Source organism: Camelus dromedarius, unplaced genomic scaffold (assembly GCF_036321535.1).
Source record: "Camelus dromedarius isolate mCamDro1 unplaced genomic scaffold, mCamDro1.pat HAP1_SCAFFOLD_48, whole genome shotgun sequence".
Classification (NCBI taxonomy): Eukaryota; Metazoa; Chordata; class Mammalia; order Artiodactyla; family Camelidae; genus Camelus; species Camelus dromedarius.
The window spans coordinates 469,552-489,481 of NW_026989843.1; the positions used below are offsets into that span (position 1 = coordinate 469,552).

At 48.0% G+C, this 19,930-nt stretch overlaps 1 protein-coding gene across 1 annotated transcript in view; it reads left to right on the top strand.

Moving 5' to 3' along the window:
- The first annotated feature begins 276 nt into the window (after window positions 1–276).
- LOC116151323 (ryanodine receptor 1-like) overlaps window positions 277–19,930 on the top strand; it is a 52,519-nt gene continuing 32,865 nt past the window's right edge. Inside the window, 6 exon segments of the mRNA XM_064484151.1 lie at window positions 277–281; window positions 649–786; window positions 1,619–1,717; window positions 18,238–18,280; window positions 19,548–19,678; window positions 19,780–19,840. Coding sequence (XP_064340221.1) covers window positions 277–281; window positions 649–786; window positions 1,619–1,717; window positions 18,238–18,280; window positions 19,548–19,678; window positions 19,780–19,840 — 477 coding nt within the window.

Genomic DNA, 19,930 nt, shown 5'->3' on the forward strand with positions numbered 1-19,930 from the left:
TACCCAGAGCATATACCTCCACATATACGACACATGCATGTGCTTTCATGCCTGCAGTGTGCAGAACCTGTACACACATGCGGTGCTCGCTCTCACCCACAAGACAGGAGCCTATGGGGACTGGGCGTGATCTGGCGGGGTCCAGGAGCCCCTCACCCCTGTCCCTGACAGGCAGAGCACAACAGCTTTGCAGGCCCCTAACCCTGGCGTCAGGGTGCAGCGTGGGACCGGGTTCAGGACTTGAAATTGTGGCGCTCGGATCTTGCTTTAGGGATCATGGCGTGAGGCAAAGGGGACCTCAAAAAGCACCTTCCTCGGGACTTGGCCATGGCCCAAAGGGAGACTAATACGTGCATTCCAGCACAGCTTTTGAGTTCACGGTCGCGAGCAACGCGACGTGCGTGCACGCCGTCAGGGATCCGTCTCCTTCCCTGGCAGCTCGCGCGCACACCGCAGGCACTAGAACAGGGTAGGCGAGGCCGGGGAAAACCTCAGCCCCGCCTCCTCGCCAGCGTGCCTCGAGAAGGCGCCTGCGCACTTGGCTAGACCAGGCTTTTTCTCACGCCGTTGATTCTTCTCGGGTGGAGCATACACGCATGCGCTAAGTGCGCTTAGCGAAAACAATGACGTAGTTTCCGTTTCCACCAGTCTTTCCTTTTCCGGTCCTCGAGGAGTCCGCGGCGGCCGGGTCCGCGGCTTCACCCCGGGTGTGGGAGGCGACGGAGTCCTGGCGATGTTTGAGCAGGTGAGAGCAAACGTGGGCAAGACGCTCAAGGGTATCGACAGGTCTGAGTTCGGTGGTAGGGAGCGCTTCTGGCCAAGCGGGGTGGAGGAGAGAACTTTCTGGAGTAAGGCGTGGTCAGTCCTGGGCTTGCCCTGGGGTTCTCACCTATCATCCTGGAGATGTTTAAGGAAATAGCACTGCGAAGACCTAAAGGCAGAAGATAGCGTTTCCTACCGCCACTCTCCCCTTTAATTGCCTTAATGTCTCTCTGTGTCTGCTCCTCAGTCTCTTCGTGTCTCTTAGTGCCTCTTTATCTCTCCCTTCCTTCACCTCTCATTATTCATTTAACACATGTTTACTAAAATCTAGTCTGTGAGTGCTGGGCAATGCTGCAGACCAGAGTTGACCAAGACAGCCGCAGGCCATGCTTTCATAGGGTTCCCAGTTCAGAATCCAAACAAACCAAGTAGCTAGTTAGAACCAGTAGTGGTCAGGGTGTGATGAGGGGAGCTAGGCAGGAGAGGACGGGGCTAGACCAGAATGAGATCTGGGGAGGGAAGGTAAGGGTGGGTAGCAAAGATGTCTAGGAGGCTAGGTATACAGTCTGCAATGACTGGCTGTCTGAAAGGTTGAGGAGGCAAGCTAGAAAAGACCCAAGGCTCTGATGCAGTTTAGAGCTTTGGCTTAGGTCTGGGGTGTGGATAAGTTTTATTAGAAATTATAGAGCTGATTCAGTATTTGGGTAGAGCCTAAGTGGCCAGCGACAGAGCTAAAGAAAGGGAAGAAAGGAAGAGAGAGAGGCGCAGGCTACAGTGACCCTCCTCCCTGGCCCCACAGAGTAACTGAGCTCAACTCCTGTCTCCTCTCTGTTCATCCATCTTTATTCTCCTCTAGGTATAATCCTGAGAATCTGGCCACCCTGGAGCGCTATGTGGAGACACAGGCCAAGGAGAATGCCTATGACCTGGAAGCCAACCTGGCTGTCCTAAAGCTGTGAGTTTCTACCTCCATTCCCACCCTCATGCCAGTAGCCAGCATGGTGCCACTCACAACACTGGGTGGGTGGGAGTTGGGGGTAGCCTGCAGGGTGTGGCTATCTTTTTTTTTTTTCTAATTGAAGTATGGTTGATTTACAATATTACATTAGCCTCAGATGTGAAACATAGTGGTTACGTATCTTTATAGACTATATTTTATGTAAAGTTATAAAATATCAGTTATATCCGTGTGCTGTACATTATCCTGTATCTTACTAATTTTATGCCTAGTATTTCGTACCTCGTAATCCCCTTCCCCTGTCTTCGCCTCTCCTCAACCCCACTCCCCTCTGGTAACCACTAGTTTGTTCTCTGTATCTGTGAGTCTCTTTCTGTTTTGTTACATTCACTTGTTTTATTTATTATTTTTTAGATTCCACATGTAAGTCAAAACATACAGTATTTGTCTTCTTTTGAGTCATTTCACTAAGCACAATAGCCTCGAGGTCCATTCATGTTGTTGCAAATGGCAAAATTTCATTCTTTTATGGCTGAGTGATACTCCATTTTGTGTGTGTTTAGGTGTCACATTTTCTTTATCCACTCATTTGTTGATGGACACTTAGGTTGTTTCCATATTTTGGCTGTTGTAAATAGTGCTGCCATGAAAATGTGCATGTATCTTGTGGAATTGGTATTTTTGTTTTCTTTGGATACATAGTCGTGAGTGGAATTGCTGGGTCACTTGGTAGTTCTGTTTTTAATTTTGTGGGGAACTTCCATCCTGTTTTCCAAAGTGGCTGCACCACTTTACATTTCCACCAACAAGAGTTCTCTCTTCTCCACACCTTCACCAACATTTTGTTGTTTGTTGCCTTTTTGACGATAGCCATTCTGACAGCTGTGAAGTAATATCTTATGGTGGTTTTGATTTGAATTTCCCTGGTGATTAGCAGCGTCGAACATCTTTTCTTGTGTCTGTTGGCCATCTGTACATCTTTGGGAAAATGTCTGTTCAGGTCTTCTGCCCTTTTTTTAACAGGGTGGTTTGTTTTTGTTTGTTTGGTTTGGTTTGGTTTACTTTGGTTTTTGACATTGAGTTGTATGAACTCTTTGTATATTTTGGATAAGATGTGGCTTCCTTTGATGTGCAGGATTAGGAAGCCAAGGAAGTTGGGGCAGGAGGAGGGATGGCGTTTTAAAAATTGGTTATAAAACATAAAGGCTAGTACATAAATACAGAGTTCAGCAAGTAATTGTAAATGAACACCCGCGTGATCACCATCCAAATTGCAAAGCTTTGTGTTGCTGGCGCCCCTCGTCCTTTGTCTCATATGCTTTGTGCCAACCGCCCCCACCCTGCTCACCACCTTTATGCTCTCACGGCCCAGCTTTATGTGGGTTTACCGCACACGTGTGCGTCCCGGTTAGCTTAGCTCAGGTTTGCCTGCTCTGAACTGGGAGCTCTCCTGGCATCTTCCACTCAGCCCTGGGTTTGTGAGATCCATCCCCTCTCTGTGTGGATGCAATTTGTTTGTTGTCATGGCTGTATAGTGTTCCACGTGGGACTGTTCTCCTGCTGGCGGACGTTTGATGTCTTCCTCCTCAGTGCTTTGTTGATTTTTACAGGTTGCACGGGCTCGGTTTTGACCTGTAAAATGGAGATAACTGTGCTTGTGTTTGTGAGGTTGTTACTGGTGATGACACTGCTGAGAGAGTACTCCCCACATGGTAGCTTCTGTGCTGTAAGCTTTGGTGCATGAACTCTCTTAGGTGCTGTATGGCCCTTGTGAGGTAGGTCTGGTTGTTACTGTCCCCTCGTGCAAGAGGGGAAACTGATGCACAGAGTGTTTAAGATAAGTAGTCCAAGGGCACTCAGCAGTGAAGTTTAACCCCAGGCAGTCTGTCTCCAGAGCCTTGACCGCTGTTCCAGACTGCTATTTAGGTGTTCATTTGTTTGTGAATCACTGGACATTGTCTGCCTTACTGAGTGGCTGTGAAGATTAAGTGTCCCCATCTACACAGCAGGAGAGTAGTAGGGTCAGGGAGGTTAAGGTCACACAGGCAGAGATTGGCGTGGATAGGATTGGAGCCCAGGCATGTCTGGCTCCCAGCCTCTGGGCTGAAGCAGTGGGCAGCCTGCCCTGGTGAGGCTCAGGGACCTGGGCACGCCTCTGCTACTGTGTCCCTCCTTCCCCTTCTCAGGTACCAGTTCAACCCAGCCTTCTTTCAGACCACGGTCACCGCCCAGATCCTGTTGAAGGCCCTCACCAACCTACCCCACACCGACTTCACGCTGTGCAAGTGTATGATCGACCAGGCACGTGTATCCTTCCTGGTCCCGTGCCGGGTGTGGGGGAGGGCAGGTGAGCTCACGAGAAGGTGATCGGAGTTCAGCCTCAGACACCGAGTGCCTGCTCTGGGCTTGGTCCAGTGCTGGCTGGGGCTGGGGTGCTGTGGAGGCCGAGGCAGGCCCAGCCCTGTCCTCACCGAGCTCACCGTTCAGTTGGGGAGACCCGTCCCCTGTCAGTGACAGCCTGGAATAGTCAGGGCTGGGGGTTACAGGAGCCAGAGGAGGCACCTGACCCTGCCTGGATGTGTGGAAGGCGTCCTGGAGGAGGGAAGGTCCGAGAGATGAGGAGTTGGGTGATGTGGTAGGGAAGGGTGATCCAGGCAGAGGGAACAGTATGCAGGGAAAGAAGGAGGAAAAGAATTGCTTGGTGCTATGTTTTAGAAGCAGTAGAGGAAGTTCCATACAGCCGCACCCCAGAGGTCAAAGTGGAATTCGGTCAGTTTCAGAAAGGGCACTGGGGAGCCGTGGGAGCTTTCAAGCTGCAGAGGGATATGGGTGGACTCATGCTCTACAAGGAGTCCCATGAGGGTTCCCAGCTGGGTAAAGGCAGGAGACAGGAGGGGCTGGGGGCTGGAGCAGGAGCTGGGAGGAGCCAGCTTGTCCGCTGACCTTCAGCATATGTGTCCGCAGGGCCTGGCGCAGCATCTGTCTGGCCCAGTGCTGGCCTTCAGTGAAGAAATGCTGAGGGAAAGTCAGTGAACTGGCCTGCTCACCGGTGGCTGGGCTGGGAAATGGCTTCCTCATTGAGCTTCCTCTGCCAGGCTTGTCCATGGGAGTGCCTGCCTCCAGAGAGATTGTCCCTCTTCTCCTGCGGTGTGTTCTGGTGGCTTAAAAATAGGCATGTGGTCCACTGTTAAAAGTACAACAAAGTGTGCAGTGGAAAAGCCAAGGCTTCCTCCTCCTCCTCCCACAGCACCTGCTCCCCTCCCGCAGACAGCAGTTGTTTGCATTCTTGGGTGCTTCCCACAGAGGCCCTGTAGCTGCACAGGTGCAGGCATGTGTGTTTTGATACAGATTTCTCCCCACCCAAATGGGGGCTGTTGCGCAAGTCATTCTGCGTCTTGCTGCTTTCACATGGCGGTGGGTCTCATCCCTTTCTCCAGGTCAGTTCTGTAAGGGTTGACTCCATCTCAGCGTGTGGATGGCCCGCTGTTGAATTAATCGTCCCCATCACTGGATCACTGGGTTGTCTCTTGCCTTTTGCGATTCCGAACCACGCTGCAGTGAACAAGGTGGGCGTGGACGGTCTAGGATGCAGCAGCAGCCTCCTTGGGCTCCCAGGCCTTTTTCCCTTAACACCTCCTCCCAGCAAGAAGAATGGCCGATCCGGCAGATTTTGTACCTCAGAGACCTGCTGGAGACCTGCCACTTCCAGGCCTTCTGGGTAACGTCCCTTGGGTTCCTGGGGCAGAGTGGTAACTGGGTCATGAGGGGCAGACTGCTGAAAGTCATGACCGTGCACATATATTGGCAGCCTGCGTGGTGGCGGGGACTGTGCTCAGGGCTTTGCTTGTGTGATCTCATGGGACGGTCCTCCTCACCCGGGGCCAGGACTCCCAGGTCGTCCCCTGTGCACAGGCACGCACACGCGCGCACACACACACGCACACACACATGTACCTGTACTTCCCGCAAAAGCTCTCCATCCTCTAAATTCTCTTTCCCTGTCTCTTGCACTAACTGAGCCTGGCCTTCCACTTCTGCAGTGGCTTCCCAAGTGCAAGGAAGGCCAGGTGGCCTCCTAGCTTCTCACTGCCACTCCCAGACTTATCCCCCCCTCCTCTCCCCAAGTCCCCAGCCCTGAAGCTCACCTGTTATCACTTCCTGCCCTTCTTTGTTGGTATCAGCCTCCCCACCCCCAGATGACTGCTCCTCGATTTGTGAAGACTTTAGCTCATTGCCACTCTTTACTACTCCTGTCTTCGTTCTTAGATGCCCGAAGAGGCAGATCAGTGATCCTTCCACCCTCCTGACCTCAGTTTCTGGATCTCTTGTTCTCCCTGTGCCCTCAGCCCCTCAACCCCAGTCACACCCTAGACCAGTTCTCAGCACATTGGACCCTTGAGGAGTTAGAAAAACAAATACTGGTAATTGCATCCTGCCAGAGTCTAATGTGATGGGCCTGGGTGTGCTCCAGGTTTTGGGATTTTAAACAATTATCCCAGGGGCTTCTGATGCGCCGTGAAGGCTGGGAGCCACTGGCCTATACTTGTCTTCACCAGTAATTGCTTCCTCCTCTGCCCATGAATGTCAGGCATTTCCCCCCTCTGACCACTTCCTCCTAGCTTCCCAGCTCGGCCCCGTTGGGTCCCAGCCCCGCATTCTTGTGCCTGACCGGCAGCCCCCATCCTCTGTCCTACATCCTCCTTCAGCCCAATCTGTGGGCTCCTCCTCTCCGCACCTGTGTCTGACAGGATGCCCGAGGCTGGAGAAGAGCCCATCAGGCGCAGGTGACAACGACCCAGGTCCGGTCCTGAGCCCCTCCCGGCCTAGGGTGTTGCCTCCCTCCCTGCTGTGCTAGAGGGCTCTTCTCACCACCGCCCCCACCACTCTGATTTACGTGTTTACTTTTAACAGAGGTGCTGGGGATTGAACCCAGGACCTTGTGCATGCTAGGCACACACACTACCGCTAAGCTGTTCCCCTTCCTCCCCTTCAACTTTTGATCTGGCTTCTCATTTCATGGCAAAATAGAAGCAGCCAAAGCTTCTGCCCCTGGCCCGCTGCCTGCCGACAGCTGACCGAATACTTTTCTGTTTCAGTGGGTGAGTTGTCCCTTCTCCTGTCGCAGGCACCCATCCTCCGGAGCACCGATGCCCTTCCCTCTCACCCACTCAGCGGCATCACACCAACGGTTCTCCCCATTCTCCTGTATCAGCAAACTTGGCCTTACTGGGTTGTTCCTGTCACCACAGAGCACGCCCACCCTGCAGTTAGTCCTAGCCTGAAAGAACTCTCCCTTGATCTCCATACTCCCTGCCAGCTCTGCCTCTCCTTTCCAGCCGTATTCCTGGCTGGGGGACCCACTGTCCCAGTTTGCCTGGGGCTTTCTTAGTTTTAAAGCTGCAAGTCTCAGGGGGGAGGGTACAGCTCAGTGGTAGAGCACTGGCTTAGCATGCACAGGGTCCTGGGTTCAATCCCCAGTACCGCCATTAAAATAAATAAGTAAATCTAATTACTTACAACCCCTCAAAAAAAAACATAAAAATAAAATAAAACTGCAATTCTCACATCCTAGGAAACCCTCGGTCTCAGGCGAGTCAGAACCGCTGGGCAGCCTGCTCTTGGACAGGTTACCTGTGCTCAGCCTCCCTGTCTCCCCCCCCGGCTCACTTGAACCCACTCCATCTAGTCCACTGAGGCTTTTTTGGCCAGCCCCCTGCCCCTGAACCCCCAGCCCACGCATGGTACCGCTCTCGTCCAGATCCACAGTGACGTCCCGTTAGTAGTCTGGTAGGAAGTTCTTGCCCCGTCTTCCCTGTCCAGCCAGCCGCTTCTGCTCCCTCAACCCTTCCATCCCCTGGCTTCCAGGGCAGCTGCTCTCCTGGCTTCCCTCCCATTGTCCTTGCAGGTTCCTTGTGTACCTCACTAATGTTGGGGGGAGCCCTTACTGGGAAGGTGACATTTAAGCAGAAGCCTTAAGGAGGTGAGGGCGCTAGCTATGGGGGAGGAGAGTTCCAGCCCCAGAAACAGCCAGCATGAAGGCCTGGCGGTGGGTGGTGCTTGGCATATCGGAGAGGCAGCGAGGAGCCCCTGCGGCTGGAATGAGGGGCTGAGTGGGAGGAGGTGATGGGCAGATCCTTTGAGGACTTATGAGCCACAGGAGCACAGCTGGCCGTTTCTCTTGAGTGAGACGGGAGCCAAGAGGAGGTGGTTGAGTGCAGGTCGCTAATCTGCATCTGGCTCCTCTCTCGGGACTGTGTTTTCTGCCTGCCAGGTTCAAACTCCAGCTCTGGGATTTGGGGCAAAACACTTAGCTGTTCTGAGCCTTGGTTTCCTCATCCCTAAAATGGGCATTAAGAGAGTCACTGTTACATCATAAGGCGGTACGCAGAAGAACCGTGGTATGTGGGATGCGAACTCACGTGTTCCCTTCTGTCATTGTTAGTGTTACACATGTTCTTGACGTTACCGCTGTTAACATTGTTCCTCTCACAGCAGGCCCTGGATGAAAACATGGACCTCTTGGAGGGTATAGCTGGCTTTGAAGACTCTGTCTGGAAATGTAAGTCCCTCCCTGAGCCCCGGCTCCCCAGGGTGGGGTAGTGGCAGTGGGGTCCTGGGGGTGGCCCTTCACCATCTCTGTCCCTTATTTCCACAGTTATCTGCCACGTGGTGGGCATCACTTACCAGCAAATCGATCGCTGGCTGCTGGCCGAGATGCTTGGGGATCTGACAGGTAAGGCCATCTCTGGGTCCCTAGTGCCAGTCTGGCAGGTCAGAGATGATTGGGCAGCGGGTCTCAGCCAGCTCCTCAGATGGCCCACCCCTGCCTCATCAGATCATTATAAAACATTCCTTTCCTTGGTGGAGATCCTGTGGCACTTATCCTTTCATTCTGCATGAATGCCTGCTCTGTGCCAGACACTGTTCGTGGCCCTGGGGACGCAGCCTTGAACATCACAGAATGGCTCAGATTCGTTCTCCTGGCAGTAGCACCACAGATAATGAATGAGGATGTACGTGTCCAGCGGGAATTCTTGTATGACAGCCCCTGGAGAGGGAGGGCTGGGGGCACGTGGTGGTGAGGAGGTGGCAGCATTGAACAGTTACCTCAGTGGAGTGAGGTGGGCAGCTTAAAAGATCCCTCCAAAAAGAAAAAAAGAGTGTATTTGCTCATTTTGCAAGAAGAACCAGGAAGGAAAATTCAAAAACTAAGGAAAGTGGTTACTCCTTGGGGAATGAGGGTGAAGGCAGAGAGGAGAGTGGTGAGTTGGGGGTGAGATCTGAGTGCCTTCTTGGATAGTTCTGCCTTTTTTGCTTGTCTGTTTTATGAGGGGGGTAATTAGGTTTACTTATTTATTTTTGGAGGAGGTAGTGGCGATTGAACGAACCCAGGACCTCGTGCATGCTGAGCTTGCGCTCTGCCATTTGAGCTATACTCTCCCCCCTTGGATAATTTTGCCTTTTAAGGTGGGTTTTTTTGTGGGGTGTTACTTGTTTATTTTCAGTGGAAGCTAAGTTTTATTGGACAATTTGTCTCAGGCACTATATATCTATGAATACACAGATTTCGGATTGATAAATCTATCTGTCCAACAGCAGCTGCGTTTTTTATGGGTTAGCTGTTTAAGCGGTCTAGGGCAGTTAAGCTTAATTAACGTGAGCTTAGCCTTACATTAATAAACTCCCATGGGGGCTACGAATTGAGAGGGTGAAGGAAAGTAGTCTATATAGTAGCTAATCCGAAGGCTAGTGCTTTCTTGCTGCATTATTTTCTAGAGTTTGCATACTGACAATGAAGTGTTGCTTTGACGTCCTTTTAAGTCAAGATTTAGACATCTTTTGTTTGGTAAAACTCAAAAAGGAATTAATACACCTTTTATGGGAGATGTGAGTTTTTTTTTTTTCAAACTATTATAGCATTTTTCTTGTGCCTCTAACCCAGAATGCAAACGTCTTCTTATTGGATTCGTAACAGTTTGACTGAGTCACATATAGATTTTGAGTTAATTCAGCTAAGATGAAGGAAAGTCTCATAAAAGTGCAGGGAAAGTCCAGGCTCCCTGGCCCCTAAGGCTGTTTTTAGTAATAAGTGAAGAAGTTAGAGATCTGGAGCCGGTGGCTTTGGCTTCTGACTTAATATTTGACAGAATTAAGAAGCTCCTTTAGGTACCTAATTTCCTGCCAGAAAGAAAGCTTAATGCTCAAAAACTTAAGGACTTAAGTGTATCAATTGAAATTCAGTTGTGGGAAAATAAGAAGTTTTGAGCATTCTCTTCATAATCACATGCCTGTCAAGATGAGACATTTTTTGCAACACTTTCCCGGGGTAAAGTGAACAAATCTAAGTATAAAGTCCAATGACATCGATAGCCACGTGACTGCCACACAGGTAAAAATTTAGAACCTTTCCTTCACCACGGAAAGTTCCCTTTCTCACTCGTATCACGACCCCAATTTAACCACTCTTTTGAGTTCTTTCCCCATAGGTAGGTTTGGTCTGTTTTTCAGCCTTAGGTAAAAGGACTTGTACACTATGCTTTCTTGCATAGAAATGTGTCTGGTTCCTTTCACTAGATGTAAATAGTCTTAAATTTACATACAGTTGACTTCATTGTTTTTCTACGTATACATTTCTATGAGTTTTAACACATAATAGATTCCTGTAACCACCGCCATGGTCAGGATACAGCCGCCAAATCTCCCGTTAGAATCCAAAAGCTCCTCCCCACAACGGATCCTGGCAACCAGTGATCTGTTCTCCATCCCTAGTGTTCTGCCTTTCCCAGAATGTCATATAAATCATACATATGCAACCTTTGATGCTGGCTTCTTTCAGTTAGCATAATGTGTTTGAGGTTCTTCCGTGTGCAGTAATAGCTTGTTCCTTTGTGTCATATTCATTCTGCTGTTGATGGTCATTGGTGCACTTACCGTTTTTTGTTTGTGAATAAAGCTGCTATGAACATTTCTGTACACTTTTTTTGTGGACATATAGACTAACTTATCTTTGTCATATGAGTGAGACTGCTTAATTTAAGTGTGAGTTCAGTTTTGTTGGCAACTGCTAACCAGTTTTCCAAACACGGGATGCCATTTTACAAGCAGTGTACCAAACTTCCCACTTGCCTGTGTCCTCACCAACACTTGGCATCACCAGTCTTTTAGATTTTGTCCTTTTGGGAGGATCTCTTAATATCTCACTGTGATTTAATTTATTTCCCTTGATAACTAATGATGTTGAGTATTTTTCATTCTTCTATTTTTATGATTATCTTTTTACTGTTGATTTGTAGTAATTCTTTATGCATTTTTAATACAGATCCTTTGTTAAATATATGTACTATGATTGTTTTCTACTAGTCGATAGACTGCCTTTTCACTCTCTTAATGGTGTTTCTGATGAATAAAAGTTTTGCCTTTTGATGAAGTCTATTATCATATTTTTTTCCACTTTATAATTAGTGCTTTTTGCATCTTAGCTAAGAAATCTTTGCCGCAGTTCCCAAATACATCATTTTAGGGTTTCCTCCAAAAAGCTTTATTGTTTTAGCCATCGCATTTAAGTATTAGATCCATGTCCATTGAGAGTTAATTTTGGGGGAGTGTGTACAGTGTGGAGTAATAAAGGCACTCAGTTGCTCCCATACTATATGGAAAAGAGTTTTCTTTCCCCTGCTGAATTTCATTGGTGTCTTTGTTGAAAATCGGATGGTCATATTTTCTGGGTGTATTTTTGGACTTTCTAGTCTGTCCCCATTGGCCTTCTTGTCTATTCTTATGCCAGTACTACTTGCTCTTAATTACTATAGCTTTAGAGTGTGTTTCAGAACATGGTAGTGTAAATTCTTCGCCTTTTTCATCTTCTTACTCCTTTTCATCCTCCTCCTCTTCCTCCTTCTTCAACATTGTTTTGGCTTTTTAGATCTTTTGCTTTTTGTGTAAGTTTTGTACTCCGCCTGTTCATTGAAAAAGCAGCTCCATGGAAAATGCAAACTCAAAGGCAAAAATCAAGGGGTTTTGATGGAGATGGCGTTGAATCTATAGATCAACTTGGGCAGACTTGACATCTTAATAATAGAGTCTTTCTAATCATAAATGTAGTAATTCTCTCCATTTATGCATGTCTTTGGAAAATTCTCTCAGCCATGTTTGTAGTTTTTAGGGTGGAGGATTTGCACATCTTTTATTAATTTTATTCCTAGGCATTTGATGATTTTATAAATGATTTTTTTTCTTGTGATACTATATATAATACAAAATATACCATTCTAACCATTTTTGAATGTTTAGTTCAGTGGCATTAAGTACATCCACATTGTTGTGCAACCATCACTGCTCTCCAGCTCCAGAACTTTTTTATCATCCTACATTGAAACTCTGTATCCATTAAATAATAGCTCTCCATTCCCTTGCTTAGCCCTGGAAACTACCATTCTACTTTCTGTCTGTATGATTTGACTGTTTTAGGCACCTCATATACATGGAATCATACAGTATTTGTCCTTCTGCTTTATTTCACTTAGCACAGTGCCTTTAACACCTGTCCATGTTGTAGCACATGTCATAATTTCATTCCTTTCTCAGACTGTATAATAATACTCTACTATATATAAAATACCACATTTTGCTTATCCAGTCATGTATAGATGGACATTATTTTCATCTTTTGTTTATTATGAATAATGCTGCCATGAAGATTGGTGTACAGATACCTGTTCAAGTCTCTATTTCCAATCCTTTTGTTTACATATGAGAGGTGGAATTACTGAATCATATGGTAATCCTGTGTTTAATTTTTTGAGGCTATAAATATTTTAAAATTTTATATTTCAAGTATTTGTTAGTCTTTAAAAGTAAAATGAATTTTGGGGTGTTGACTTTATACCCTGTGATACTGTTAAATTCACTCACTAGTCCTAACATTTTATAGATTCCTTTGGATTTTCTACACAGACAGTCATCATCTTTGAATAAAACAGTTTAACTTCATCTTTGATAATATTAATGCCTTTTTTTCTTTTTACCTTATTTCATTAGCTCAGACCTCCAGGGCCATATTGAATAGAAATGGTGAGAGTGGATATCCTTGTTAAATTCTTAGCCTTGGGGGGAAGGAATGTAATATTTCACTATTAAATGTTACCTTACCTGTAGAATTTTTTTAAAGCTACCTTTGTCTGATTGAGAGAATACTGTAATATTTCTAGTTTTCTAAGGAGTTTTAAAAATATCATGAATGGATATTAAATTCAGTAAATTCTTAGTGGTTTTTGATGATCTGAATATAATAACTGAATGTTATTTGTTCAACAAATATTTATTATCTACTAGCCAGCATACAGAAGTAAACAAAATGTACAAAATCACTACCCTCTTGGAACTTATGTTAAAATATATAGAGACAAAGTATAAACAACAAAAAAATAGATATTATATATTATACTAGAAGGTGGTAGTTGCTGTAAGGAAAACAATTAAACAAGGAAAGGGGGTGGGGTGTCATGGTTAGAGGGAGCAGTTGCAATTTTAAAATAGAGTGGTCAGAGAAGGACGTACTGAGTGAGTATTTGAGCTGAAGGTGGTGAGTGAGGAAGCCCTGCAGATAGCCTGGCAAGGTCTGGATGATGTCTGGGAAAAAGGGTGTTCTTGTCAAGGGGAACAGTCAGTGCAGAGTGTAAAGGCAGAACTCCACTTTGTGTGTTTGGGGGCAGCAAGAAAGTTGGTGTGGCTGGAGGGGAGCAAGTGGTGGGTGACAACACAGTGCTGGGAGTAGCAGTAGCAGTAATGGAAATAACGCTAGTGATAACAGAGCCCGGTACCCGCTGTCTAACAGCTGCCTTCTGCCAGACACTGTCCCAAGTTCATGAAACAGTAACAGCAAGGGATGAGGTCGGAGAAGTAAGTGAGGTACATGGGTCAAGTCCCTCTTGTTGGCCAGAGTAAGAACTTGGGATTCTGAATGATGTGGAGCCACTTTTAGGTTTTGAGCAGATAAATGTCAATCTAACTTGAGCATTAGTAGGAGTGCTGAGGCTGCTGTGCTGACAGTAGACGAGGGTTGAACCAGCAAGGCCAGTGAGGAAGCTGTTGTGATAATCTGCACAGTCCCTGGTGGGTTGGAGGTGGTGAGCAGGTGTTGGAATCTGGATCCGGTTTAAGGAGAGAATGGGCAAGATTCTCTGTTGGATTGGAAGTGGGTGAAGGAGAAGGAACATACAAGAACGACTCTGAGGATTTGGCTGAGGGGCTAGATGTGGAGTTTGAGGTGGAGTGGAGTAGGTTTATCTGAGTGGGGTGAGAACTAGATTTTGACACGGTAAATCAATTCTTTTGCTAAATTTTCAACTATGCTATGAGAAGGAACCATGGAAAGTTAGAAAAATAGGTTAAAAGTAATGGTGTTTAAGTTCAGCACTTTTGAAAAAAAAAGTCTTTAGATGGATCGTTTCTTTAGGAATCCATATTTGATCTTAGGATATTGGCTGCAACTTTCCCCCCCTCTGTTTCCTATGGCAGCTGCTTACTATTCTATTAAGTTTATAACTTGCAAATTCAGAGATCTGAATGTCACAAACAAGTATCCTTTAAAAGGGTTTGGAGATTGATACAAGACTGCCAATGTTTTATTTTTCCAACTCCTTTTTTACTAAGTTTTATTTCATCTCAACCTCATGTCATGAAAAGAAGGTTTTTTTGGTTTTTTTTTTCCCCCACCAAAAACTAAAAGACAACAATGGAAGGACAAAATGTCATACAGCCATTTAACTTTTGTGACTTCTCTTCAACCATATACGTTCAGAAGTACACACCTTAAAGAGTGTGGGACAGTCTGTCAGCTGTTTTGTTTCCACTTATGGAGCATTTACTCTGGACTGATGAAGGCATGGAAGGTGTGGATATTCCCTTCTCCTAGCAGGTCTGGGTGTACAGTGAATCTTCTGTTCCCCTGAGTCTACAGTCCATGTCCCTCAGCTATGTGCCATTCAGGTCTTTAAGAGGTTTGTTTTTAAAAACATCATGACACTTAAAGGAGGCCCAATTATTTCATCAGATACAGTCAACCATAGGATTAGCAATCTATTCCATGCTGTAGGAAAATTAGGCTGTGATTGGCTTGGACTTCATTTTCGTACCTTCATAAGAAATTTTGAAGGATAATTTTGGCTGTATGCAATTTTTGCAATAAGGAATGACTTTACTCCATCTTAACATATTGTTCCACTGTGGTCTCAGAACAAAGGATAACCCTTTACATAGACTATTTTAGCCTATGGATAAATGCGTTTTGTTGCCCTTATTTTTCTTATTTTGTTGTAGATGGGTCAAATTTTCATTACAGATATTCATCAATTCTCAGACCTGCAACTGAAAATCAGTAATTCAAGGAAGTGGATTAGGATTGGGATCTTGATGGAGAGAGTTATTTCCTAACCCAAAGTCACAGATAGTGGAAGTATCATCTCCAGCCTCCCTGGTGTTCTTCAGAAGTAGAATTGAAAGATCTGATGTGTCAGGGCCAGGCCCAGAGCCAGGCACATAGTGGGGGAAAAACAAATGTTAATTCCTTTCTCCAGCTTTATCATCCTTCCCGCCTTTATCCCATTTCTAAATGTCACAGCCCTGGCTAGATCAAGAGATGTCAGATGGTAGAGACAGCTGAGTCTTGAGACAAAGCTGAGGTCTCTTTGAGGTATCAGAGTGGAGGACAGGCAAGTTCAATTTCTGGAAGGTGAGATGAGCCGGTGTCCTGAAGCATAAAGGCAAAAGGCAAAAGGCAAGAAAAGTATAAGTGATGGGTGGTTGTTGATATTAGGGAACAACTGGCTAACAGGAAACTCTAGGCACTGACTGAAGGCTGTAGAGAAGAAGCCATGGGCTGAACTGATAAACAAGCTGTGAGAAATATCAGGTAGCTGGCTGGATAAGAGATGCCTACTTAATGTGTCCAGTATGGATGGCTGGATAGCCAACGACGGGTAAGATCCTCAGAGGAGGACAACCTAAGACAGGCACAGCTGGCTGGACCACAGATGGCCTACTCAGTGTGTCCAGCATGGATGGCTGGATAGCCAACGACGGGTAAGATCCTCAGAGGAGGACAACCTAAGACAGGCACAGCCGGCTGGACCACAGATGGCCTACTCAGTGTGTCCAGCATGGACGGCTGGATAGCCAACGACGGGTAAGATCCTCAGAGGAGGACAACCTAAGACAGGCACAGCTGGCTGGACCACAGATGGCCTACTCAGTGTGTCCAGCATGGACGGCTGGATAGCCAACGACGGGTAAGATCCTCAGAGGAGGACAACCTAAGACAGGCACAGCCGGCTGGACCACAGATGGCCTACTCAGTGTGTCCTGCATGGATGGCTGACTAGCCAATGACGGGTAAGATCCTCAGAGGAGGACAACCTAAGACAGGCACAGCCGGCTGGACCACAGATGGCCTACTCAGTGTGTCCATCATGGATGGCTGGATAGCCAACGACGGGTAAGATCCTCAGAGGAGGACAACCTAAGACAGGCACAGCTGGCTGGACCACAGATGGCCTACTCAGTGTGTCCATCATGGAAGGCTGGATAGCCAACGACGGGTAAGATCCTCAGAGGAGGACAACCTAAGACAGGCACAGCCGGCTGGACCACAGATGGCCTACTCAGTGTGTCCATCATGGATGGCTGGATAGCCAACGACGGGTAAGATCCTCAGAGGAGGACAACCTAAGACAGGCACAGCCGGCTGGACCACAGATGGCCTACTCAGTGTGTCCATCATGGATGGCTGGATAGCCAACGACGGGTAAGATCCTCAGAGGAGGACAACCTAAGACAGGCACAGCCGGCTGGACCACAGATGGCCTACTCAGTGTGTCCATCATGGATGGCTGGATAGCCAACGACGGGTAAGATCCTCAGAGGAGGACAACCTAAGACAGGCACAGCTGGCTGGACCACAGATGGCCTACTCAGTGTGTCCTGCATGGATGGCTGGATAGCCAACGACGGGTAAGATCCTCAGAGGAGGACAACCTAAGACAGGCACAGCTGGCTGGACCACAGATGGCCTACTCAGTGTGTCCTGCATGGATGGCTGGATAGCCAACGACGGGTAAGATCCTCAGAGGAGGACAACCTAAGACAGGCACAGCTGGCTGGACCACAGATGGCCTACTCAGTGTGTCCATCATGGATGGCTGGATAGCCAACGACGCGTAAGATCCTCAGAGGAGGACAACCTAAGACAGGCACAGCTGGCTGGACCACAGATGGCCTACTCAGTGTGTCCTGCATGGATGGCTGACTAGCCAATGACGGGTAAGATCCTCAGAGGAGGACAACCTAAGACAGGCACAGCCGGCTGGACAAGACGTGGCCTACTCAGTGTGTCCAGTATGGACTTGGATTTGGAGAGAGAAAGCATCACTGGGTCCTTGAGGTCGTATGAAGTGGCCTTATAAGCTAAGTGAATGAATGACTAAGGAGAGAGGGAGGGAGAGAGAAAAGAAGGAAGGAGGGATGGGAGGGAGGGGAAGGAGGAAGTTGTGCTTAATTAACTCTTATGAGTCTGAATTCTGAGGTGGCTTTAGTGTTCAAAGGGGGCGACATTAACTTGGGCATTTAGGACAACAAGAGAGGGGGTGTATTAGGTTATTTATTTATCTTTTTTTTTAATGGAGGTACTGGGGATTGAACCCAGGACCTCGTGCATGCTAAGCATGTGCTCTACCACTGATCTATACCTACCCACCTAAGACCTTGACTTCTAAATACCATTTTCCTCAACGAGGAACCAAGCAGCTTGGAGAAGTGGCAGATTTCAGGGCTGGGGCAGGGAAATGCAAGATGAGAGTGGATTACCTTATCAGAAAGCAAGGATGTGCTCAACGAAAAATGGTGACCGGCTGAAAGGACCCAGCCACCAGCTAGAAGGGGCCCCCACTGGGCAAATCAGGGACAATCTGAACATCAGGAAGGACAGGAAGGGCTATGAATTGAAACAGCAAATAGATCTAAATCCATGGATTCATAGTAAATCTCTGTTCCACTCCCCATCCCACCCCCTGCAAACAAAACCCATTGGCCACCTTGGCAGGATGTTAGAGCATCGACTCGTCATTTATAAAACTGGTAATGAAAGAGCCTGAGTCATCAGACAAAATTAAATGAAACAGTGAGAAGCACACCATTCCCCAGAGCCAGAGCAAGGCCAGACCGCTGGCCCTGGCTCCCCACCTGAATTCAGGTCTATGTTGTTTGTCTTTTGTTTTTTGTTTTTGCACATCCCGGCTCCAAATGCAAGCCACCTACCTCCCCTAAGCTCCCCAAAAGATGGCAGTAGGGGGGAAGGACAAACGTCACCTGGCACGGGGTCTTTAGAGCCTGACCCCGAGTGAGATGCGACCCCACTGTGTGGAGTCCCCTGTGAGAGAAGGACTGGAATTCCAAAGCCCCCTGGCCTGGCTGGTGGCTCCTCTTCCCTCCTGCCCTGACATCTTGTGGCCTCTTTCTCTCGGCAGGTCTTTCCCCAGCAACTACTGGGACAAGTTCGTCAAGTGGAAGGTGAGAGAATGTGAATGGGGCAGTGGATGGGCCTCCTGGGCTGGGTCCCTTCCTGCCACCTGGCCATCTAAGCCCCATCAGGCACTCGCTGTGTGTGTGACCTTGGGCGAGGGGATTTGCTGAGGGAGCACCTCAGTTTGCCCATCTGGAAATAGGCATGAGAACCACACACCCCTCTCTGGAAAGCGACGATGTGCATAACAAGCATGACGCAGTGCCTGGCACAGAGTAAGTACTCAATAAATACTAATTTTACGGGAGGAAGTAAAGCATTCTGTTTTAAGCACATTGACTCGGGAGCTGGACTGTCTTGTTTGTCTCCTCCTAGCTGTGTGAGCCTTTCGGTGTCTTAGTTTCCCTCACGTTCAAAGTGAGGTAATAAGAGGGCCGCCCCCACAGGGTTGTTGTAAAGTTTATATGACCTACTAGGTGCACAGTATCTGGCCCATAGGAAAACATCAGGGCTGCGGTATGCTCAGTGGCAGAGCACATGCCCACCATGCATGAGGTCCTGGGTCCAATCCCCAGTACCTGCACCTAAAAAAAAAAAATACATGTAGGCTGATACGTTCATTCACTCAGCAGATGTTTGCTGAGCACCTACTACGTGCCAAGAACAATTTTGGAGGGCGTGGAGTCCAAGCAGTAGGTACGTTTCAAGCAGTAAACACATTTTGATGCTCGAGTTGGACAGACAGATGGGGAACACGTTTATGGTGTTCAGGCGGTGATAAGTGCTGCAGAAGGAAAACATAGTCCAGCAAGAGGGTTGGGGGGTGCGTGGGTGCTGGCCCAGAGAGGTTGCTCTTTCTTGTGCAGGGTGGTAAGGGAGTGAGCCAGGGGGAAATCTGGGGGAAGACCGCCCTGGGCAGGGGGAACAGCCAGTGCAAAGGTCCTGGGGGAGGAACATGCCTGGCATATTTGAGGAGCCGTGAGGGGAGCCAGTGTGGCTGGAGCAGAGTGAGTAAGGGGGTGAGGGGGAGGAGATAAGTCCATAGATGACAGGCGGCCCAGTTGTATAGGATTCTTTGCCCACCTGCCTAATAATAATGTTATCCCAAATAATTTGGCTAATGAATTAACTGGACCTTTATCACGTTTGGACCCTCCCCCTGAGGATTTGAAAAAAGCTCTGGCCCTTCTTCTCAGAAAAATGCATTCCCAATTTTTCACACAAAATTCAGAGTGTTCCCAGATGCCTCTCCAACCCAGGCCATGACTCGCCCCACTCCAGGGCTGTCTGCTTGCCCTCTGCTCTCCTGCGCAGGTCCTGGACAAGCACGGGGACATCTGTGGGCGGGAGCGGATCGCCGAGCTGCTGGGCATGGATCTGTCCACGCTGGAGATCACAGCGCACAGTGAACGCAAGCCTGAGCCACCGCCGGGGCTGCTTACCTGGTGAGCCAGGGGTGATCCTGCCCAGGCCAGGGGCAGGCAGGGGAGGTGGCCAGGGTCTGACCCTCCGGCATCTGGCCATCCCTCTTCCCTCCACCTGACAGGCTCATGTCCATCGACATCAAGTACCAGATCTGGAAGTTCGGGGTCATCTTCACCGACAATGTGAGGAGGGACTTGTAGGTGGGGGAGGGACCTGCAGGAGAAGGGTCCTGGGAGGGTTGGGGGCTCCAGCACCAGGGAGCCCTGACCAGG